The sequence below is a fragment of the Melospiza melodia genome, chromosome 4 (assembly GCF_035770615.1).
Source record: "Melospiza melodia melodia isolate bMelMel2 chromosome 4, bMelMel2.pri, whole genome shotgun sequence".
Lineage (NCBI taxonomy): Eukaryota > Metazoa > Chordata > Aves > Passeriformes > Passerellidae > Melospiza > Melospiza melodia.
The window spans coordinates 68,594,306-68,619,477 of record NC_086197.1 but is presented as its reverse complement, the minus strand read 5'-3'; the positions used below and the strand labels follow the sequence as shown (position 1 = coordinate 68,619,477).

Genomic DNA, 25,172 nt, shown 5'->3' with positions numbered 1-25,172 from the left:
TTAAATTATATCAATATACAGACATGCATATACCCTGAATTTTAAAATGCCATTTTGAAGTTTTCTTCATCTGAATAGTTTTGTTCATTTAGAGAAGTGCAGAATTTCAGCAATTTTGCTGTCTCTTCTCTCTTCTCTTCTCTTCTCTTCTCTTCTCTTCTCTTCTCTTCTCTTCTCTTCTCTTCTCTTCTCTTCTCTTCTCTTCTCTTCTCTTCTCTTCTCTTCTCTTCTCTTCTCTTCTCTTCTCTCTTCTCTCTTTTTCCTTTGCTTTTGTTTTTTTCAGTTCTGTAGTATTCCAGAAAACAAGGATTTACCTTTACATATAGACACTTTTCTTTCTACAAACAGAAAACCATCACTGTGCATTGTGATTGCAGACTGAATCTTCACTTTTTTTTTCCTTGATATATAAACGTTTTTTTCTCTGTAGGGGATTTCATAGCAATAACATCAAGTCAATACCTGAGCGTGCATTTGTGGGTAATCCTTCACTTATTACAATGTAAGTGATAAGAATCTTTTCAATGACTCTTTGTATTGGGGACTGTGGAACTAAGAATCATATTTGTGGCTAATTGTCAATAGCTTTTTTTGTGAGTACACTTTGTAGCACGTCACCATACAAGCAAACAAGCTCGTATCTTTCTTGGCAGTTTTCAAGCACTGATTGAGGAAAGCAAGTAGTGGTCTCTGGCCTTTGACCTTTTATTTGAATGGTTACTTCTAAATCTCTTAGCATTATTGGCAACATAAAAGGTGGTAAAAATTACTCTTGATGGACTCCATTCTGAATTCCCATCGTCTTACATGAAAACGAACTTAATGGACAACTTCAAATTAAGAAATTGCAAAATAAGTGTAAGAAAAATAATGATCATCTCGAGTAATATTCCATGACCAAAAGCAGAATGACTTCAAGAGGGCAAGGGAATCTCTTCTCAACAGGGGAAGTTCTGACTTCTGCAAGTGCTATCCTCACAGTCGTCTCAGGTCATAAAAAAATTCTTCATATGTGAAATTTTATCTTCACAAACCTGGGAGGAAGAGAGAATATTTTGTTGACTGGCTTCTGGCATTAAAACAGGAAAACAACAACTAATTGAATGTTCAAAATGTGACATGTGGCTGGTAAATATAGATTAGAGAGTGAGAAAAGCTCAGAAGTGACCTCTGCTTCAACCAGAGGGCACAGTCTGTGATTCATCATAGAGAGTTTACTCATTTGATTATAGTATAATAATATATTTAGAATATTTTAAAATATTTTTCATTAAATGTCTTTTTATCCTTTTTTTCAGACATTTTTATGATAACCCTATCCAGCTTGTTGGAAAATCTGCTTTTCAACACTTACCAGAATTAAGAACTCTGTATGTGTTTACTTTTTATTTTAGTTTTCTTTTTGTATTGTAATACTAGAGTTGTCCCACACTTCCATCACTCTAATTTTATTGAAATTGGTTTTTTAATTTTAGGACTTTAAATGGTGCTTCACAGTTAACAGAGTTTCCTGATCTGACAGGGACTACAAGTCTGGAGAGTTTGTAAGTGCTAGAGAAGTATTTCTGCTTTATTTTCTTGCATACTGACTTATTGTAAAGCATGTGCTAAAAAAATTTTGGTTTTCAGTCTTCAAAAAATAATTGTTTTTCATAAATTCTTTCTACAGGACACTCACAGGAGCACAGATCACCTCTCTCCCCAAATCAGCTTGTGACCAGTTACCTAATCTCCAAGTGCTGTACGTTTCAGTAAGATTATTAACATGACATTAATGCAAGAGATTAATAGACGAATGAAACTATTATGATTTCAAAATTACCCAGTTACTACTATTTCTGTGTATCACATTACTTCTTAGGAATTCAGCTCAGGGAGTTGGCCCCTGTGTTATTTAAAAAGTTTATAACCTACTTACCAATTAGGATTTCTCATACATTGCTGAGAAAGATATTTACTTGGTATATTTTTAGGAAAAGATAAAAAGATTCTTGATTTTGTTTAAAAAAAGACACACCTACCTTATTTTCATTCATTCTGTCTCTCTTACAGTAGTTTGGGATTTTTTTCTCACTAAGGCAAATAATTCATTGAAGTAAATAGAAAATATAAGTAAGGAGAGCAGTTTTGAGTACTTGCTCTGCTCCTCTTTTAGTTTCTTTCCCAACCAGATATAAGTAGCTGACTGAAGTTTTAATAGATTATTCTTTGACATAGCTGGCCATATTGGTATACTAAATACACAATATTATTTTAGCTTGGAAATTTCCTTGGAGTTTGCTTAATCACTAATGAAAGTAATCATTGTGTCCACTTCTTTGAGAATGAGCCAAAAGCACTTTCCTCTATGTATTACATCACTAAGGATCTATTTGATATTAATTCTCTGGCCAACATTGAAATAGCACTAATTATAATGCATTATTTGAATACCAGAGTGAATGTCCAGAGCATTTCCAGAAAAAATTAAGTTTTAGTTAATGGACTCAATATAACCATTTCCAGAATGAAAAAAAGACAGTCTCCTGCCAGATAAAAAGTCTACACACAGAATTAAGTTTAAATATGTCCTGCAACATTCAAAAACAATAAATAATCCCAGAACAGAGTGCAAACAAATAATACAGCAATCAATAGCTTACAGAGTTCATAGTAGAGTAGGACTGTCCATTGGAAATGCCCATTTTTTATTTTTGAGTATTACCGTGTATAATTCAAGCTGATACTTAAAAGAGGAGGGAACTGATTTATCAGCAATTTCAGGTACTCAAGAGCTGCTCTTTCCCCATTGCTGCCAGACTGGAATGAGCCTGCTGAGTTCCCATTTTGCCTTGGACATCAGTTCTGGCTGTGCCATGGAGGACATTGGTGCACTGAGCCCACCACCCATGCCTTGTGTGCGACCTTGCAGGGGCTCCCTGGCTCACACACACAAACAAATCCACTCAACTCACATCCAAGGGCTTTGGAAGGCACTTTGTGCATCCTACTGAGGTGAATGTGCTCGAGGCTCCCTGGATGTGTGCTCACCTGCAGGAAAGGTGTCTGTGAGAGTACAACCCCAGCAGCCTGGAAAGGCTCCCTCAGCACAGCTGGGCATAGGGAACAAAGCCACTTGCCCTCTGCTGCTGCCAAGAGCTTCATGTATTAAGAAAGTGGGAAAAAAAGACCTTAAAAATAAACAAGTAAAATATTTCCTGGAGTTCTGACAGAAACTGAAGGGTGTCAAGTTCAGGGTTTTTTTCCATGTGTGAGGAGGGGATGTCAGTATGTACAAAATTCAAGCTGGTAACATATTTTTAAGAAGACCTAAGTGATAAACCTGTGGATGACAGAATAGCCAGTGTCTGCCAGACATACAAAACATCCTTTACCTTGGCCTAAAAGTCTCTAGCTCACTTGAACCCTACTCTGTAATGTCTGATTTGTACACACATAAAACCAAACCAAAACAAACAAAAACCAACCAACCAACCAAACAAACAAAAAACCCCACACCCCAAACATACTGATATTTGCCTTTCTACAGAGTAAAATCAGAGTAGAATACCTTAAAGACACACACAGTCATTACTTGCACTACTTCCTCTAATCAAATATAAAATAGTCCAAATGCCCCTCTTGGAAAAATAACAGTGAAACTACAGTTTTACCAAGGGATTAAATAGGTGGAGGTGAACCAGTTTTAGGGAATTTGAGAAGTGAGAAGAATTTCAGATAGTGGAAAGTGAATCTCTTTAATGTGATAATACTGGATAACTGTGGAAAAGGACATTTTTTCTAATTCTAGGCATAAGCTTTTTCCTTTATTCTTTTCACATGCAAATTTCCCATTTTGTTTTCCCTGAACAACACACACACACACACACACACACAGATATATATATATATATATATATATATATATAGATATATATATATATATATATATTGGATGTGACTCTTGGGTGGTGGGGGCTAGTGTCTGGTTGCTTTTTTTTTCCCCTTCAGTTTCTGCAAATTGCCTGGGCTTGGTTTTGATTAGTTATATTATACTGTAAATCAGTCCAGATGTTTCAGTTATTCTGTAATTTGTTGAGTTTTGGCTCAAGTCTTTTTAAGATTTTTTTTCTTCCCATGTAGTGATTGATTTCAAAGTTAGTTCCAATATTTTTTGACCATTTCCTTCAGTTATAAGATGTAGCAGTCTAAGGATCAGAGGCAATACTGCTTAATTAAAAGTGTAGAATGGGAAGATGATTGTGACTCTCATCAGAAAAATACAGGACCTTCTCTAAAAAAATATGAGTATATATGCTTAGTAGATTATTTAAAATTTTTTAAGTATTTATCAGAATTTAAACATGATAAATATGAAATCTGTGGTATAAATCCAGATGGCCAATATCATTGCTGTAAAACTCAAACAGAAGTCAACAATATCATTGCTGTAAAACACTCAACAGAAGTGTACACTTCAAGCAGGAAATCTTCAGACAATGAAAGGAATTTGCAAATGTGGATATGGAGTTAATAAATCTTGCCTTTTCTCCTCTCTCTCCTCTTCAGTTAGAAATCAAAATGTGACAGATGAGAAATAAGTGAGTTTGTACACTTCTGTGACTGTGGATAGAAAGGAATTATTTTTAATTGAGCATGAAGGTATACAATGAAAGCTATTTTTTCTTTTAACATTCTTTTGATGTTAATCTATTTGTTTCTTGCATAATTCAGGGATCTGTCTTATAACCTACTGGAAGATTTACCCTGTTTTACTGCATGTAAAAAACTCCAAAAAATGTAAGTGCTAAACCACCGTGAAAAGCTTAAAAAGAATCATCTCTGTGTGTTTGATTATAATTAACTTGGTTATTGCTGGCTGATTTGACATACCCCAGATACACTTTATTGAAGTGGATCATAAGCACAATCCAAAACACCCCAAAGTGCCTTCCAAGTGTCTTTGAAACTGAGATCCTTATTGCTATTTCAGTGACTTGCATCACAACGAGATCGCCGAAATCAAAGCAGACACGTTTCGGCAGCTGGCTGCTCTTCGCTCTCTGTGAGTACCCCCTGACAGACATTCACACAGGTTCTCAAAAACATGGGCTGCATCATGTCTGCTCATGATGTACCCCAAAAGATCCTTATTTCAGTTTTTCCTCACTATGGTCTTTCACCGTGAGTTCATAACTGGGAAAGGAGAGCAAACTTTGGGAGGTTTAGCACCTGCAGCAATGAATTAAAATATTTAAGCTTATGGCCATAGAAACTGTCATTTCTAAATGTTTCTGGTGGAATTAGAGAGACTGACTGGGCCAGAGCTGGTATCTGTTGGCAGGTTCACGTTATAATCAGCTCTAGGGAGTGGGAAGTCTTTTTACAGAGAGCAGCATCTTAAGATGTGGAGTCCAGTCATGTGCAGATTTCCAGTTTTCACACAGACTATGTGCTAGAGGAGTGATTTTGTCAAGAAATTACTCATGGTTGGAATTTTTTGCAGAATTTCTTTAAGAGTTGCTTTCAATCTCTTTGACTTTTTAGGGGTGGTGAAAATTGAGATTATGAAGTTAAGCCTATTGACCATGGGTTGCTGCTCTTAGTCACATGAGAATGTTTTAGAAGACTTAGTCCATATAACCCACCTTTTTTTCTGCTGCATTAGGAGGCTGTGAAGCAGACTGAAATGCCTTGGGCTGTGGCAGTAATTGAGACATTTTAAGCTGCCAGTTTAATAACACCACAACTGACTAATAAAAAGTTTAAAACTACTTTGCAATATGAGATATACAGGAGCTTATTGAAAATATTGGCATGTAATTGATACCTTTTTTATATTTAGGCCTTCTAATCAAGTGTTTGAAAGCTTCCATATTCACTCAGTGGGTATGTAATTTTCTACTCATTTTTCTTGTAGGGATTTAGCTTGGAACAAAATTAAAACTATTCACCCCAATGCCTTCTCCTCTTTACCATCTCTGATCAAACTGTAAGTATTTGAATATCTTATACATTCAATTTTTCTTCCACGAACATGCAAAAGTTTAATAACTTGGTGCCCCAGCAGAAATTGAGGGTTTCTCTATTCTAATCATCTTGTCTGTTGAATCCTTTTCTAAATGCCTGCTTTCTTCTACTTCTCCAATTCACATAGGTATTACAGCAAAGCTGCACACGACACTGTGTAACCAAATGAGGTCCATGAAGATTATCAGTGCATCTGTCTCTTATCATTCAATTTATTAGCAGTTAATTTGTTGTAGCAGTGGTAAAGATTTTCTGTTATTTGTGCTTCAGGCCTCAGGAATTGGATTACAAATTAAATAAGAAAATTTTTTCAAGAATTCATCTCTATTTCATTGTTCCTCATTTGATGAAATAGTTTTTCCTCTTTAGTAAGTTCAGCCAGAGCAGTTAGTGGTCAAAACATCAGCAGTCAGTTTTGCAGGCCTTGTTCACAAGCACTTCTTAGTGCATACTAGTTTTTTTTTCCTACTTCCAACTGTCACAGTAATGCTCTTTTGATATGAATCACTGAGGCATTGGCTGTATGGGGAAGATATGATAAAAAATTCCTCTGGAGTCGTCTTGCTACATGGTTGACACAAAAATATGATGCTGGGCATTTGCTCACAGATAATCCAGTAGCTACTAAACCTAAATCTGGAGAGGTATTCATTTCTGTTGATGTGCAAAGCCCTCTGAATGGTGCACTGACAAATGCCCACACGGACAATTTTGTCTATAATATCCCTTTTGGGGCCCTTCTCAGAACTTACCTACTCTGTGAGGTGAGCAGTAAATTGCACCTTTGGACAATGACATACAGCAGTCAGAGGGGGTTAAAGAAAAAAGCCCTAGAACACAAACAGTAACACAGTGTACCAGTGTTTCCTGAAATGGAGACTTGGTCCCCCTCAAGTCAGTGGTCACTTTTAGCATTGCAGTAGGACCTGAATTTCACCTTTGGTCTTTAAGGGTGCTGTGTGCAAGAAGACACACACTAAACCAGAAAGGTAGAAGCCCAGTCCATCAACATACCTTATTTTATGCCTAGGCCTTAGATTTCAGTGTATAATCCAGACTTTCCTGTACATAAAAGCATTTCAACTGTGTCACACTTTGCTTCTTCCTCTTTGGCTGTTGCCCATCTGAAGTATAGAGAGTAGATAATTGTGAGGAGGACTGAAACTCATTGAATAAATGGGAGAGAGAGAGAGCAAAATAGAAAACAGTACCTCTGGACTCCCCCTCTTTCACTACTTTGCTGTATTGCCTTGATCACTTACCACTTTTTTATTCACCTGTTTTGTCTTCCCCAAGTTACCTATCTGTGTTCATCTGCACTATTCTGTCTTTCCTCAGCCACTCAGACAAACCAGCTTGGAAATGTCATCTCCCTCTGCTCCAGCCCAGACCTGTCCCTTCCTGAAATGCACATCTTCCCCACACACCTGACCTGCTCCTTGGGCGGCTTTCAGGGCAGCTGTGCCTGGAAATGCCCTGTAGCATCCCACTGAATCTTTTCAAATGTGGGAAGCTCTTCAGCTCCTTTGAATTCAAACAGTCTAGGGAGAAGGTTTTAAATTCGTTTGCTAGTCTCAAAACTGTCACTATGAATGCTTGAGTCAAAATTTGGGAACAGAGACCCAACTGACTGCTAGATGTTACTGTTAGGTTTCTGCTAGACATAAAGGTGAGTACTCCTGAGCAGTGCTGCAGTTTTGCTGCATTCACTGGGGGCCTCTGTTTAATACAGTCATTTTTTATTGAGTTAGAAAACTTTAACCTATTTTTTCAATGTGACACTTCTAGTGTTGAAAAAAAAATGAAAACCATAAGCTGATTTTTATTTGCTGTTACGCAGGGATGTGTCATCCAACCTTTTGTCCTCTTTTCCTGTGACGGGGCTACATGGTTTAACTCATTTAAAATTAACAGGAAATCATGCCCTACAAAGTTTGATAACATCTGAAAATTTTCCAGAACTCAAGTGAGTATATCATTAAAACTAATAAGCCACATTTGTGTTCATGTGCAATGGAAGGTGTGTCAGTGTGTAACGCATGTTACTTCGTATTGTCAGTCTTTGATCTGTGCCATTAAAACTAAAGCAAATATGATAAAAATGATAGACTTCTTTTATTATGCTCACTTTCAACTGAAGAAACTATGAAGGTTTTGAAATATTAACCCCAGTACTTGCTTAGTACGAGCCACATCTGCTTCCTGGTGATATGTTTCAAAAGCTGTTAAAACAAAATCGCTGGCAGCTTAGTGATATGTCCTTCTTCTATGGGACTGTGCTCACAGAACTCCCATTAAACATCATGAGAACACAGCAAATACAAGGGAAGAATATACTGCTGAAAGACCAAAAGATTTCGCCTCTTATGTTTGAACATTATTTTTGATTATGATTCAGATAATGTATCTTTTGATTAAGATTCAGATAATGTTTTCCCAGTATTACTAACACCCTTTGATACTAATAATTTCTGTGGGTCCTCTGTGCTACAGGAAGGAACTGTCCTCTAAAGATCATTTGCAGCTCTTCCACTCACTGGATGACCATGGCCTGTATGGAGCTTTAACCCGTGACCTTGGCATTATTAGCACAATGCTAGAACCAGCTAAACTAATTTCAGGGTCACAGCAAAGAGCGTTTTGTCTCTGACTTCAGAGTATTTGGGAGTTTCCCCTAATTCTCCTTTCATTTTTATATTTTAATTAAAAGATGCCAAGTGCAGCTTATACTTTATCGTGTTTTCCTGTAAAAAGTTTGGTATCAGAAAATAAGAAGCAGCTAAACAGTATGCACATAGTTAGAAAATCACAGTGGCTGAGGTTGCAAGGGACCTTTGAGGCTGTCTTGTCTAGCCATCTGCTCAGGCAGGAGCACCTGGAGCCTGTTGCCCAAGACCACACCCAGAGAGCTTTGGAGTATCTCTGAAGATGGAGAGCCCATCCTTAGGTTTTCACTAGATTTGCCTTTTGCACTGGAAAAGGCCCAAGAGTCTGAGCAGGCAGACAGCTCAAGATGTGAGCATTAATGAAAGGGGCTGGAGTGTTTGGACTTCTCAGGAAGGGAATGATGAATAGAAGTGTGGAGCTGATTAAGGCTCTGTGTGCAGCACTGGAGGGATCCACCCTAGAACACTTCTGTGATGATATGTTAATACAAACTGAGATAAGAGCTGCAAAAAATGATTCCAAAGTCAGGAAACAATGCCTTAAAGGTCTTAGTAAACCCAAAAATGGTAGTTTGTCACAGGGGAAATCAGGCAGTCACTTCATCATGAGCATGAAACTATAACATTAGCATTCAAAGTGCTAGAGGCCTTAAACCTCTTTTACATTACAGATCTTGAGACAGGTCTCAGAGGCCAAGGAGCAAGGACCATAAAAATCATGACTGAGCTTATGTCATGCTTTTTCTTCTCTCATTGGCTTTGCCCAAATGCTGAGGCAGGTGACAATTCTAAAATAATTGAAATTTCTTTATAAGAATGTAAACACAAGAAAAGTGATTACTCCGACCTGGCAAATATATAGTGATGAATATACCTTGACCTAGAGGCATAAGTAGTCCTAGAATTATCCAAGATTTTTTAAAATTCTTTTCTCAAAATTATACTCTATATGAATTTCCCTTCAGCAAAATTGTGTACATTACTCAATGAAAGTACAGTGTATTTCATCTGGGCAAACTGTTAACAAGGATGTGTCCAACTAACTTAATTCTTTTTTAAAATGTATTTAAAGTATGATATCTAGAGTTAATTAACATCCATAAGAACAAATTATACCCAGTCAGGAGAGAATAGGGTAAAATTGTGGTAAAATCTGCGTGACTTTTACCATAAATCCAAATGAGGTCAAGATTTCACACAGGATCACTGCACAAAAAATGCACCAAGCGCCAAACCTAAACAGAGATCTAAAACAAAATGGAATTTCACCATTTGCAATTGTTGTAACTAACCAGTGGTTACGTTAAAGACAAATTCCTGTATAAAAACTTCCTACTCATCTAAATTCATCAAAACAGACACATCAAAGAGCTGAGCATCCTCTTCCCCATCATCAGCAATAGCACTAGCACACTCTGCAGAGCTGAGCCCAGCCTATTGCAGCAAGCCTTAGGAGGCAAAGTCAGGCTGCCAGCCACTCCTTCCTTCTTTATCTGATGCTTTGATTCAGTGCTGAAAAGAACCCAGTGCTTTGCTCCATTCATCATAACTGTGCCTTCCTGTTCACCATTAACTCCACACCTTTGTGAGGGAGAAAATGACCTTGTGTTCTCTGCTGCTTAATCTAAAAACAGAAAAAAGAGGCATTCCTCGCTAGAGGAAAAAAATTATCAAGGATACAGATATCATTAGTAAGATAAGGAGTATATAAAAATAAAGTTAGGCAGTGTTTCTAAGAGTTTAATTTGACAAAGTCCAAATCTAATCACCCACATCAAATAAGCACCAGCCATAAAAAGCACTGCCTCCAGCACTGTACACCTGAAAGTTCCTTCTTTTTTCTTTTTCTTTTTTTTTTTGCGTTAAATGTAGCTTTTAGGAGAAAAACAACTCCTCTGTCACCAAGAAGATCTCATATTTATTTCCTTGCTTTGTAAATTATGTTTTGTCCTCTGTGTTCTGGGTTGCAGCCATTGTGTGCAGTTGGGCTTTGCACACAGATTAAGCAGCATTTGCTAATTTAAGGATTATGTGTATATCCTAATAACACAGGTTGGGGGAAAAACAAATATAAACTGTCCAGATTTAAGAATGGATGTTAGAAATACCTAGAGAGAGGATAAGAAATGGGAGTCTTGGTCTTTAAATATCATGTAAAAGCCATGGATATTTTTGGCTACATGATCAAAGTAGTGGACCAATACAATGTGGGAAGTCCACATTTCTAGTGTATGACAGGCCAGCAGGCTGGGAGGAGCACAAGATCTGGAAATCTGTCATAGAGCTGTTTGAATAATCTGAGAATAGAATACATTTCTGTCAGTCTCTTGTGCCTAAAATATCCACTAACTGTTCATTCCCCCAGCTTTATCAGTGTCCTTCCAAAGGTCTGAAGCCACAAGTTGCAGGGATCACCTTGCAGAACTGTCAGCGTTACTTTTGATAATTGTTTTTGTTGTTCCAAAAAAAAGGAATTTCTATTTGAGGATTGGGATTGTTTTTATTCCAAATGATTAGCTATGGGTTAGTCTAGTAATCAATGGGTTTAATACTAGTTTATTTAAGAAGGGCTTGTGGGAAATGTGTTCAAAAATGTTTAATCAAGATAATCTCCTTATGTTAAAGGATGGCATGCAGATGAATGCATTAGAAATTAAATATTTAAATCTGCTGGCCTGTGGTTGCTTGACAGTTGGATCTTGGTTATCTTGAACTTTTATTGAGTACCCTAAAAATTTTGTATTGGGTACAAGAGTACAGATTATTGTGGTTAATTTCCAACAGAAATGTAAGGTTATATAACCTAAATGCTCCCAAATGCACTAATTTAAAAAATCCCTTTAGAACTTAAGATTCCGTTTGTTCCCCTTTGTACCGAGCTTTTGGCCAGTGCACAAGTCTAAGTCCTGTTGGCACTGGGCCTGATTCAGCTTGATTTCTCTGCAGATTTCCCAGGGGGTTAGAGGCTGCTTATTACACTCATTATGTTAATTTACATGATTAACCTGTTGAAAGTAATCTGATAGGAGGATCTAGTTCTACTTTATTCCTTTTAAGTTAGTTCAGAATAACTTCTAATCACCTCTTTATCTTTGAACTTTTTGCTATATTGGGCTTTGGGAATTAAGGTGAGTTATTTGGTTTTGCTATGTGCTGTTGGTGAACTGTGCAAATTAAATAGTTTTGCTTCCAAAGCATAAAATATATCTATGGAATAGAAGTAGTCTAAAGAACTCAGAAAGTAGTTCTTCCACGCTCCCTGGAATTTGCACATCTGCAAAGGAATTAAATTCACAGCATAGCAGAAATGTGCACTTTTCTGACAACAGGAGCCTTCATAAACATTGGAACTCACTGACATGTATTAGTGTTAGAAATAAAAACAGTCTTAAAATAATTAAGAATGAGTATCCTGTGTCCTGCAATGACTGTTCTCCTTTTTAAGATAATTAATAAAGTAAAACCTTGCTCTCAGTGACATTTCACACACAGTGCCTGATTCACTCACCTTTTGGTTTAGAACACTGTTTCTTGTGCAGAAGATCAAGAAACAATCTCCTTTGTGCCATCTTACTGTGAAATGAGTTGAAGGTGGAGAGAGGTGAATAAAGCTTGATTTCCAAAAGATCTCATTCTTCCTGAAGTGGAGAAATTCAATTTTGGAAGTGTTTTGTTTTTGCCTGATAGGCAGGTTGTGATCTTTGGATGTGTGTTTTTTAAAGAAACCATTAAGAAAGTAACTGTTGGAGAAACTGTTGATGTGCACAGTAAAATCATTGAAATTCATAAAAGCAGAAATACAGTTCTGAGTAACATTCACTCAACAGCAAGACACAGATCTCCCACTTTCATATCTCCTATGAAAACACATAAGAAAACTTCAGTATGCTTTTTCTAAAATTAGCCTAGAAACCATCTGCATTTCCAATGAGGAATTTTATTTGTGAATTCTCATTTTGCATTATCGTGACTAATTTTTACTCAGAGATGGTTTTGCTTTCAGTTGTGGATATTTAAACTATTTCCTTTGTGTTAACTGTGGAGGATCAGTACAATCCAGTAACTCTGGTGCTTAACCACTCTCATGGTATGCTGCCTAATTCCTCTGCAGGGTCATGGAAATGCCTTATGCCTATCAGTGCTGTGCCTTTGGAGCTTGTGAGAACCACTACAGAATCGCCAGCCAGTGGAACAAAGATGATAATAGCAGCCTTGAGGACTTTCATAGAAAGGATTCTGGATTGTTACAAATTCAAGGTAACCATCATCTTAGGCTTTTAAGTCTACCTGTGAGCAACCTGTGCTTTTAAATAAATCCAAAAGTCTTTACAGTCAGAGGCGTGGCCTCTCCCTGTCTCTTGCTTAATAATATGTTATTTAAGTATTCCTGTGCTTAGCAAACTCATTATTTTAGGTCTGCCATTCAAAAATCTCACTTACTTATGCACTCATCTTTTCATCCAAATAATAGCTATTATAATGATGTGGTAAATTAAATCTTCCCTTTATATGTGAGACAGGGTAGTTCAGCTGGTATGTAACTCCATACAAGAGCAGGCCAGCTAAGATGTAGTTTCTTGCAAGCCTCAAAATGGAACACATCCTAGGCTTACCCACAGACTTCAAGATGAGTAATAGCCAAAATATGTGGCTACTTTGGCATATTGTCTTATAGAATCATAGAATGTGCTGAATTAGAAGGGACCCACAAGGACCACCCAGTTCAGCTCCTGACCACGTGCAGGACAGCCCCAGTAACCACTCCATCTGTCTGGGAGCATTCTTCAAACACTTCTTCATCTCTGGCAGGCTTGGTGCTGTGACCACTTTCCTTCAGAGCCTCTTCCAGTGCCCAGTCACCCTCTGAGTGAAAAACCTTTTCTTTATATCCAACCTACACGTGGCTCAGCTTCATGTCATTTCCTTGAGTCCTGTCCCTGGTCATGAGAGGAAGAGTTTGGTACCTGCATCTCTGCCTCCCCTTATGAGACTCAATGAGGTCTCCCCTCAGTCTTCTCTTCTTGAGGCTGAACAGACCAAGTGACCTCAGTTCCTCATACACCTTCCCCTCAAGGCCCTTCACCATCCTCGTGGCCCTCCTTTGGAAGCTCTCCAATATCTTCAGCTTTATATCTTTCTTATATTGTGGCACCCAAACCTGCCCCCAGCACTCGAGGTGAGGCCACCCCAGAGCAGAGCAGGGCAGGACAGTCCCCTCCCTTGCCTGGCTGGTGATGCTGGGCCTGATGCACCCAGGACAGGGCTGGCCTCTCCTGGCTGCCAGGGCACTGCTGGCTCATGTTCAACTTGCCATGGTCCATTAGCCCCTGGTCCCTTTCTGCAGGGCTGCTCTCAAGCCTCTTGTTCCCCAGTCTATGCACATAACCAGGACTGCCAGAGAAGGCATTTGTTCTGCAGAACACGAGACTACTGCATTTTTCTTCCCCTTCAGCACCAGGTCTGTTACTGGATCTGTTATGTAGGGGCACACATCCATTGACACCACCCTGTTGCTTTCTGTGCTGTCTCTGCCCCTGCAAACCAGTAAGTGTCAGAGTTCAGCAAGGATAGAGCCAAGAATATGTGCTAGTGATGACAAAAGAAACACAGAATGCTTGATAATTCTTAGTAGTATGGCGCAACAGCAGAATTCATATTTTAAACTCCTTCCTAAGCAGTCATCACACTGAAATTAGGCAATAGAGAATGTACCTGTACATGATTATTTTTACAGAAAACCATCCTGAGTACATTAATTCAAAACCAAGTAGATGTATGTCTGCTTCTGCTCATGATTCAGTAGGGAAAGAGATAAGACCAGACCTTAAATACCACAGGCATTTTTGCAACTTTTACTAAAAAAGCTTTTCCTGAAAATTGCGGTAACAATTCTGGGTTTTTCTCTCCCCAATAGATGAACGTGATTTTGAGGACTTTTTTCTTGACTTTGAAGAAGATTTGAAATCTCATCATTCAGTGCAATGCTCACCTTCTCCAGGTATGAAACTGCCAGACAGATAGGAATTCAAGGACAGTGTTAGTAGATGTTTGAGATGCAGAACAAACTGTGAATCAGATACTAGGACAGCCACATGATGTGCAGTAATTTGATGAGTGTAATACAAATACATAGCACTATAATATACAGTTTTGCATTGAATTCTACAAAACTATTCAGCCACTATGAATGTAGCAAGCTTTGCACAGTCACCAAGCTGTGGGCCCCTTTTCACCAGAATTGATACCCAATCAAGAAAATGAGAAAGACTCTTCTACTAAGATACAGATGATAAAGGCAGCAGAATCTTTGCTCTCTCAGTCTTTTGCAAAGCTGAAGTAATTCTTCTGAACGTCACAGAGTTATTTTACACATGAGCAACTTGAACAACACACAGTTTAGGTCCATGTCTAGGAAATACCAATCACTACTGCACTGGTGTGCACAGTCCCTCACAAAGGACACCCAGCACTGTTATTGTTCTTTGTAGAATGTAGCCAGCCATGGTCATAAGTTTTGATTCTTTGATTCAGCAAACACTGAGCCATATCACTAGCCATTCTTTCACTGTGAAACATGAACAAAAAACCCCAAGTGACAACTTGTACTTCAGCATTCATTTTAAGCCATGATTCTTGTTTGCAACAGCAACTAATAGTAAATTTTTTTAAGTTATATAAGAAGGAATAGAAAAGGCAGGAAGTCAAAGAATAGAGTTATTTGACTGTCACATATTCTCCAATGGCCTTAAGATAAGTTCTGAGTTCATTAAAACATTTCTGTCTTCAAGGTAAGTTATGGCCACACCTGAGAGAAATTTTAGTTCGGATTTTTCAAATAGTATCTTAGAAAAATTTGCAAACTGATGCAATAGATACTTATGCTTACTTAATGGCCACAGCTGTAGTTATAGGGAGGTCATTTCAGCTGCAGGGTTTATGTCTTCATGGAAAAGCACAGGCCACTGTGAGGAGTTTGCCTAGCTGGCTCATCCCAAGGCATTTAATGTTTCTCTGGCTGCAGAGCATTCAGCTTCAACTGCACAGCATATGCACCTCAGTATATAGAGAATACTTCAAGTGTTCAGCAAGCTTCAGTCATAATAACCTGACTTCAGACACAGGAGATCCAAAAAGGCAGCACTCCCAAATGCAAAGAGAGAGACAATTTTCTTGGACTGTGTAATAACATGTTATAAGGTAGCCAAAGTACATCTGTCCATATCCATTACATCACCAAGACTCATCAGGAACTTGTTTTAATTTAATTAGAGGTAACATTTTCAGCTTTTTTCACACACTGACAAATATCACAGCATTTCTTGAAACTGCAAGAGTTGACATTCACATTGCAGTAGTAATGTAGTATTCACTGCCAGGCACAAAAGCTACTGTGATGAAGGACAAAGACTCATGGGCACTGCTAATGCAATATGCATCACACATTTAGCAGCAAGTTATCAAGGTCTCAGATTTCTCCAGAGAAGGAGTAAATTTCCAGCTCCCTTTTTATACTAAAATTCACTCTTTGGCTGGGCTGAGAATCTGCAAGAAGCATGAGCTTTAGGGTCTTAGAAAGCACAAGAGTATTTTTGTTTACATGGGCTTCCCTTACCCTTTTTATTTTGGCATTTCAGGTCCCTTCAAACCATGTGACCATCTGTTTGGTAGCTGGCTGATCAGAATTGGAGTGTGGACCATCGTGGGTTTGACCTTTATTTGCAATGCACTGGTGTCTGCTACAGTTTTCAGGTCTCCATTGTATATGTCCTCCATAAAACTTTTGATTGGTTTAATGGCCATTGTGAATGCCCTGATGGGCCTGGCCAGCGGGGTGCTGGCTGGCGTGGATGCATCCACTTTTGGTAGCTTTGCTCAGTATGGAGCACAATGGGAAAGTGGAATTGGTTGCCAAATAACTGGCCTTCTCTCCATTTTTGCTTCAGAGGCTTCCATATTCCTCCTTACCCTAGCTGCCCTCGAACGTGCATTCTCTGCAAAGCATGCTACAAAGTTTGAAACAAAATCCTCCACTGCTAGCATAAAAATCGCCATTTCCTTCTGCTTCATGTTGGCACTAATCATTGCAGTGATACCCCTTCTCACTGGAAGTGATTATGGGGTTTCTCCACTTTGTTTGCCACTCCCCTTTGGAGAGTCCACTGCTATGGGCTACATGGTGGCACTGGTATTGCTGAACTCCCTTTGCTTTCTGGTAATGACTGTTGCTTATACAAAGCTCTACTGTAGTTTAGAAAAGGGAGAACTAGACAACATTTGGGATTGCTCTATGGTCAAACATATAGCCCTGCTACTTTTTACTAATTGCATTCTTTATTGCCCTGTGGCCTTCTTATCTTTTTCCTCCTTACTGAACCTCACTTTTATCAGCCCAGAAGTGATTAAGTCAATACTTCTAGTGATTGTCCCACTGCCAGCATGCCTAAATCCACTGCTTTATATACTTTTCAATCCACATTTTAAGGAGGATTTGGGAAGTCTGCGAAAGCAAACTTTGATATGGAGGAGATCAAAACATGCCAGTCTGATCTCTGTGAATTCAGAAGACATAGAAAAACAATCTTGTGACTCAACACAGGCATTGGTAACCTTCACAAGTGCCAGCATATCATATGATATGCCCACCAGCAGTTCCCTAATGCCACCCTCTTATCAAATGACAGAAGGCTGCAGTCTTTCGTCAGTCGCCTTTGTTCCCTGTCGCTAGTTGCAGAAAGAGTACAGAAAATACCTCTGTTGACAAAATTTTTAATCCCAAAAGTAAGTGTGAATGTGTGCATACGAGTGTAGAGTGCCTCTAAATTATTACAACACACCTCAGAAAACAGACAATGACAAAACTTGCGGCCGGCTGAAAATGCAATACTTGAGCCTGCTCAGCCTGCTCCTGAAATGCTGGGATGAAGAAAGGAAATGAAAGCTGGTAGAGTTTGTGCAGTTATATCAGCTGCTCTCTTTTAAAGTAGCACTACTCAGAAAGGGCATCAGTTGGTCAAGGACAAAAATAGCATATTAAAGTTGTAATATTTTTTCAAAGCATCACCTCATGTTTTCAGGGGTTAGGTTATTTTTTTCCTGTTTGTTACAATTTGGTTTTAATAATAGCTTTTCGGTGCCATGATTTTTTCTAAGCATTTGTGTATGGCATTTGTTCAGCAAGGTATCTAAATGGAAGAGTAGTCCTGTTCAAGTCATGGATGTTTCTGCAGAGTACCCTTTAATGAAGTTCCATGTTTGATAAAGTTGATTAAATGGTTTAACTGGCACTGGGTTTGGATTTTGGAAGTCATCTAACTTGACAAAACATTTTTAATTGTCAGCAAAAGCTAAAAAATTAACATGATGTGAAAGAAGTTAATCAAAATCCTGTCAAGCATTTAAAATGTAACTGTAAATGGCAACACATTGTCACATGGGTATTTTTCTAATGAGCTTCTACACAGTTCGGTCCTGAATTGCTTTCATGCCAGTAGAATTACTCCCAGAATTACTGATGATAAAATTGACAGATTATTTGTTTTATCAGAAGGTGGAAAATACTACACAGAAAGTCATCAATATAAAAAATTGGCATGCTGAGAATTTTTAAAGGACACTAAAGGCACTCAGACAGAAATGTTAATTTAAGGTAATTTGTCTAGGAACAAAAACTGTAATCCTGCTCATGGCATGATCTCTGTCTCATGAAATAGTGATTCTAGAAAGCTGCTAATTCTTAGTCACTAGTCAGTTGAAGGTTTAGAGGCCACCATGTCCTTTTGGATAAGGATAGCCAATATCTTAGCCAAGGCAATATCAAATAGGAGTGATGAGGTTGTATGATCTGTGTTCTTAGCACTGATGCAAGCACTCCTGGGATATTTCAAACACTTATTGCATTCACGTGTTGTAAAGAACATTGTGAAATTGGAAAGGATATGAATATCATGAATTTAAAAGAACTTAAGAAATAGGTGATTTTATCACCGTTTATAAGTAGCTGCTTCTGGGATACAGAAGTTTGAAGACAGAGGACTACTCATCTGAGAGGAGAATCTGGTATGCTTAACTGGAAATTGACATTAGGGACATGCAGCATAGAAATAAAGGTGAAAATTGTTGATAGAGATGGTCATTAGCTAGTGAAATTACTGTCACCAAAAATTTCTAAATTCATAGTGGATGTATTGCCAAAAAAGATACCGGAGCAGCTGTTGAAATCCAGGGACTTCTGATGGCTTTAGTTTAGGAAAACGCTTGATTAGATTAACAGAATTCTCTGACTCCAAATCTGTTAATACTTTGCTGAATCAAGGCATGTATGTTTACACATCAGAAGCATCCTAGTTAGAAAGAAGAGACTTCAGTCCTTGCCAAGTCTACTGTTAAAATATTTTAGACAACAGAGCCACCTAGAATGTAATTCTTTCACCTCATCCAAGCCATCAGGGGATATCCCAGTATTGTTTTCTCAGACCTGGCAGTTTTTGCTTAAGTAAACTGATCATTTTAGACAGAAAAATGCACAAATTTACCTATTTTTGTTGTTGTTAAAAAGAGCTCCCTTAGGAGTAACATTTAATAGCCCAGTATTCACTGTTCAGTTAATGGCCACTCAGCCTCCAGGTGAATGAGACTGATTTTTTAACATTAGGAAGGTTAGGCTAGGCCCAGCAATTAAGGTAATCTGTTACAGATGATCTCTGTTGTTCATCTGTTCCTGTATATAAAACTTCCTGTGACTCCAAGGATGGATTTTCACAATGAAGAATTTGCTGCCAACAGTGCAAATGCCTTAATTTTCTTGTCCATTCACACTGGCATATTTTTAGTTTTGCAGTTACAGATGGCATCAGTTGACTTTGGCTGACATGTTCATCCTTCAGGGAAAGAAAATGAACCAATTCTGAAATTATGTATGATAAAGTCAGCTGGGTACTTATCTTAATCCTTTATCTGTTGTGGCTTTTGAAGCAGTGCAGCACACAGCTGCAGAAACGATGCCTGAAACCACTTTGGATTAAACAGAGGATCAGTCAACCATTGCACAATACCTATTACCATGTTTACTTAGCTTTAATTTAACTGGGGTCCATCTGTGCTGCTCTGCTTAATGTCAGTGAGGTTCCTTTCAGCTTGCTGTATTTAAGAACTTTGTAAAGAAATTTGAGAAGCAAAATAATGTTGTAATTCTGAAGGCTAGTTAAAAAAAGCTTCTTTTATCAGAACTTTTCTAGCTTGCAGAAGGTCCTAAAGGCTTTGTGACTTATTTTTATAAGCATGTTTGAAATATTTTGATCAGATATTTTTAACTTGAAATTGTTAAAATTCATTTGACAGATTTTTAAAGTAAAATGTGTAAATATAGAACTGTATTTATTATTACAGTAAAATGCAAGTACAGTAAAGGACATGAGATTAAACCCTGTACAGTTTCATATTGATATTTGCTATATTTTCTGCTCATATATGTTACTAGATTCATTATCTGTAAATAATATAATGTAAATGTGTAGTGATTGTAAATAGGTGACATGCTTTCTTTTCTATCAGTGTTCTGAACATATGTCAGTTGTAATAAAATGTGACTACACAGTAAAGAGCATTTAATCACGACCTAACACCTCACAAAATGGTGTGCTTTCTCAATTAATCCTTTCCAATTTATTGCAATACTTACATTAACCTCACTAGGTGTCTCAAATTCTTGACAAAATATAAGTTACAGGTTGTGTGCCATAAAAAAAAAAAAAAAAGAAAAAAAGAAGAATAGTGTAGAAAAAAGTAAAAAAGAATAGTAGTGTTTCATTTCAACACAGACTAAATCTTTTACCAAAACTTCCCTCACAGACCCTTATGAGCAGATCCCACTCCCTGTGCACGCTGCTGTGGCTCGCTGTGACCTCTCACAATTGCCACAGGTGACACCAGCACCTCCAGCTGTGTGACAAGGGTGTGCAGCAGGTCAGGCACCAGTGACCCACAGCCTGCACACCCTGCACAGGAGAGGTGCAATTCAGCTGCACTTCTGATCCTGCTGCTTCTAACGAGACAGCAAATTCTCCCACATCATTCCTTGTTTTCTCTCCAGCTCCCAATCTGGCAGGTGAAGCCAATGAGGGGATAACCAAAGAGCTGCAGGGCTCATCTGATGTGTGACAGGGGACAGCAGCTCCATCAGGTGTGAAATGGCTGCAGGTGCTGAGGGAAAATGAAAAGTGAGATTAAGAGAGATTGCTCAGGCTGCCCCAGAACTTCCAGCTCAGCTGAATTAAAGGCAGGCAGCAGCTGAGCACAGCTTGTTGTCACCTGGCAGGCAACAAGAACAGGTGGAACAGTGCATGCATTCTTGTTAAGAGAGACTGCAGCATGCAACAGTTACACCTGCTTGGTTTTTGGAAATGGTGATTGTAGGTCATTCCTGTGAAGTACTTGGAAGAACGAAGTAAAATGCCAATGAAGCAAAAACTCTCAGAAAGCAATTGTTTAGTCAGGAATTCACGTGGCAAGTAATGAATTATAAAGATTTAAAAAAAAAAAAAAAAGCAGAATTCTCCTACATTTAAATGGATTTTAGACTAGCATGAAGGTTTTCAGGATAGATGAGGCTACATTGGGGAAGGTCATTTCAGCCAGAAGGGCCGGTGCAGAAGAAGTTTGTTGGGTCAGTTTTACAATAGTCTTATTGGGATAGGACAGGACCAACAGAGAATGGGAATAAGTCATTAATTATCTTTAGGAGCAAAAACCAGAAATATGACAAAGAGCATAGGGGAATGCATAACTCAGGGAGGACAGAGGCCTTCAGGAGACAGGATGCGAATGGGTGGAATTTTATGAGATATTAATGAATATTTATGAGATACTAAGAAGCATGATGGACTTTTGTGAAGAATGAGGAGCTCAGAGTGGGTACAAAAAGATGGAAGTGTTGTGATGGCTAAGGACATAGAAATGGTGAGAAAACAAGCAAGTAAAGACAATTTCACATGCAGGTGTGCACTAGGCAGTATAAACACTACAGGAACCATAAGGAAGAAGAATGAAATTGCATTATTTTAGGAGGAAGATAGTACAGCTTGAGTAATGAAGAGAAAGAGAATACCCACAAAGGAAGAATGAGCTGGTTGGTGAAAGCCTCGATGCAGAAGGGAAAAACAGGAACTGTGTTTATACATCTTGATATGTGGAAGAAGGACTTATTAACTGTGTACCAAATAATGAGCAGTAGTGCCTGAGGTCACAGCTTCAGTGTTCTGAGCAATGTGCTAGCACACATGCACAGGGGACTTCTCTCTGGAAGCACTCATCCACAGCCCTGCAGTGTTCTCTGCAGTAACAGCTGAAGGAGAGTGTATTGCAGGCTTGTGCAATGGGTTATTTAGGGAGGCCAGGCAGAGCATGCCTCCACTCAGGCTCACTAGATACATCACTGAGTTCTATTTGGGAACTCAGTCCCCAGAGAACTTGCAAATGGCCAAGAAAAAAGAGCCAGTCAGAGATACAGGGAAAGCCATAAAGAAGATGGGATCACCTGTAAAATAATGTTTGGGGATAAAGGCCAAGCCTCAGCAGACACCAGCAGAGAAGCACAGAGAGTGACACCACATAAGCAGTGCTGTACCAGGTGGGCATGCAGCTTCAGTCTCTGCCCCCAAAGGAGGGGAGAATATCCCTGACTAATCTGGTGATCATAACTATCTCAAATGGAGACCAGCCACTTGTGCAGTCCTTGCTGCTGCTGCTGCTGCTCCATATTTGCTTCATCCCTCTGTGACCTACATGTACTAGACAGTAGTAGTGACCTATGTATGCTAGGCAGTGAGAAAGCTGCTACCATGTCAGGTACCAAACTATCTCCTATCCAAATCACCTCTAACAGGAATTTTGGCTTATTGGGGGCACCACTGTTTTCCTCTGATTGTTGTGTAAAACTGTAATAAAAATATCATAATCGGACATTTCTCTGTAGTAGTTTAGGATGCTATATGAAAGGTAAGCCACTGAAAATTTCATTGATCAAACACTTAAGAAGGGCTCAAATAATTTGAAATGTAGTAAAAGTAATGTTTTCCTTAGGAAGGCACTGGAAGACAAGGTATTGGAGACAGAAGAGAAAGAACATGGATACAAAAAGCTGACAATATAAAAACAGAAATAGGATTACAACAGCAGCAGCAAGTGTGTCAGAAAATTCTTTCCAGATCCATGGAGAGGAGTAATTGTGCAGATGCTCAGGTGCTGCAGAGGACAACTCTCACAATCCAGGAGAGCTGTACTGCTTCCACCAGCAAGGGAGGGACCAGGGCCTCCACCAGCTGTAATAAACACCTCATGTTCTCTTTCATTAACATGTGTCAAACAAGAGATAAGTCTGTCCTTCTGCAACAATGTTATTGTGAAAAATAATGTGAAGCTAAGCCTAGAAAACTGATTGAACACTTTATAAGTCTTTGCTTGAACAGAATCCCAGCTACATGTGATTAGAAATTTTAAAGGAAAATGCAAATTTACCCATGCTAATATATAAAGCAGAAGAGATTCCATGTGTTATACCTAACCCTGGTAAATATACTGGAAAGAAAAGACAGTATCAACATCAGGAACATCTTGTTCATATAATGAGAATCACAGACTTGTGCTCCAGTGACTCTGGAGATAAAGGAAACATGATTATGTTACCTTCATAAAAAAATGTTTTGTGGCATTTTCAAAATTATCTAAAGATCCAATCTCAGTCATAAGAGAAAACAAACATTACGAATATTCCTCTTGAGAGCTGGCCCATAGCCAGGATTTCTGAAAAACTTAGCCACGGACAAAAAGTCCACTTTAAATCCCTATTTAATTTTTTCACAGGTGGCAACTTGTCACCTTTACTTCCACTTGTCAAGTAAAAAATATGCTTTGTTTACAAGAGGAAAACTGTTCATCTGTGAATCTAAATACTTCCACTATGTTTTATGCGTGCACATACCAGAGTCTTCTGCAGGCAGCCTTGAAAGTCTCAGGACTCCAAAACTAATTCTTGAAGGAAGTTTCAAACATCTCCTTCTGCATCTGGTGTCATATGCAATCACTGTTTAGACAGGTGTCTGCAGTTATTAATTCAGTTCCATACACAGCAACAGCTTCTCAGGACTATCTACAGAGGTCACTGCAGTTATGCTCAGCATTTCCCATTCATGAACTAACCTATTCCTGGAGGAAGGAGCTCTCCCAGCCTTCTAAGAAAAAAGTAATAGGGGAGACTGTTCTACTCAAAACAGGTGTTTCATCTCTCATAGGAAGTACCACAGCCCTCTGGGACATCCTTCTGAGCCTCTTTACTGGTTGGCTATGGAAATGAACTCCAGAGAGCTTTATGTGGCCAGAGAATGAATTCTGGAATATGAAATCAGTGCTTCAGAGTGAGACACTGAAATGCTGGTGGTGAATGGCTCAAACAATTGGCCATTTGCAACAGCAGCAGGTGCTTTCCTGACAAAGACATGCAACAGGAGAGCCCAGGTGCAGAGGGGGTGCACACTCTCTGCCAAAGGCTACAAACAGGAATTTGAACCAGATAAGGGAAGAGAAGAAGCAGATCTTGGGAGATGGGATAGTGCTTTTTATCATCCTAGAGTCCTACATTACATAACTGGCTCAGGTGTAAAACTTTCCTCTAAAGGAGACACTGGGACATTTACAGGTAGGTCTGAGGGTTCATCCCTTGTGATGGGGCATAATTGGCTCAAGTGTGCTGATGTGAGAGGCAGGTGTCATATCTTAGAAGGTGCCGTAAACCATCACAGACCCCTGAAGTGCCCCATGTTGCACATGTGTTGCATCAGTGTTGCATCAGACAGTGTAAAACTGCCCTGTCAGAGGAGGTGCCTGGGCGTTCCCACTGAGCCTGAGCAGCATATATTAACACACTGGACTTTGTGCTTCATGGGCTTCCCCCAGGCAGATCAAGGCTGCCACCATCACCTCGACCAGCAGGCATCTAAATTGCAAGAATCAAACCTCATCACTGCATCCAAGGATGGTGACTGTATACCTTTCTCCTTCCCTTTTCTTCTTCTCTTCTTTCTCTTTTTCTCCCTTTCTTCTCCCAACTTCTTCTTCTCAAAATATATTGTAAGCCAGACTAAAAACCTGTAGTCAGTGCCTCAGTAAGTGCCTTATTATGTCCGGGTAAGTTAAAGGTGGCTACACTTAAGTTTTCGAAGCTAAATCTTGTGAAATTCATTACTTTGTCTGGATCTGGTTTTAAAATGTGTCAAGTACCTTAGTCTGCCTTAATGTTCTAAAGTTTTCAAGCAAATGCTTGTTATTCAGCCTCCTGAGAATTTTGTTGCTTCTTCTGTGCACCATCCAGAGTGAATCCAACAACATTCCCCTAAACCCATGGAATGGATTGTAGCACAACATTTTAATGCATGAAGTGGGAAAACAGTTTCCTGACATAACAGAATGCCTTACTGTGAATGCAAAGTATGAGGAAATTTGCTTTAT

The 25,172-nt window shown here is 38.8% G+C and overlaps 1 protein-coding gene across 1 annotated transcript in view; it reads left to right on the top strand.

Annotated features, from left to right (window-relative positions):
- The window catches only part of LGR5 (leucine rich repeat containing G protein-coupled receptor 5), a 91,456-nt gene extending 71,142 nt beyond the window's left edge, over positions 1 to 20,314 (top strand). Inside the window, exons 8-18 of the mRNA XM_063155054.1 lie at positions 431 to 502; positions 1,299 to 1,370; positions 1,476 to 1,544; positions 1,670 to 1,741; positions 4,714 to 4,779; positions 4,973 to 5,044; positions 5,900 to 5,971; positions 7,850 to 7,975; positions 12,787 to 12,932; positions 14,590 to 14,673; positions 16,310 to 20,314. Of these exons, the coding sequence (XP_063011124.1) occupies positions 431 to 502; positions 1,299 to 1,370; positions 1,476 to 1,544; positions 1,670 to 1,741; positions 4,714 to 4,779; positions 4,973 to 5,044; positions 5,900 to 5,971; positions 7,850 to 7,975; positions 12,787 to 12,932; positions 14,590 to 14,673; positions 16,310 to 17,400 (1,942 nt within the window). The 3' untranslated portion in view covers positions 17,401 to 20,314. The remainder of the gene's footprint in view (positions 1 to 430; positions 503 to 1,298; positions 1,371 to 1,475; positions 1,545 to 1,669; positions 1,742 to 4,713; positions 4,780 to 4,972; positions 5,045 to 5,899; positions 5,972 to 7,849; positions 7,976 to 12,786; positions 12,933 to 14,589; positions 14,674 to 16,309) is intronic.
- Positions 20,315 to 25,172: the final 4,858 nt, after the last annotated feature.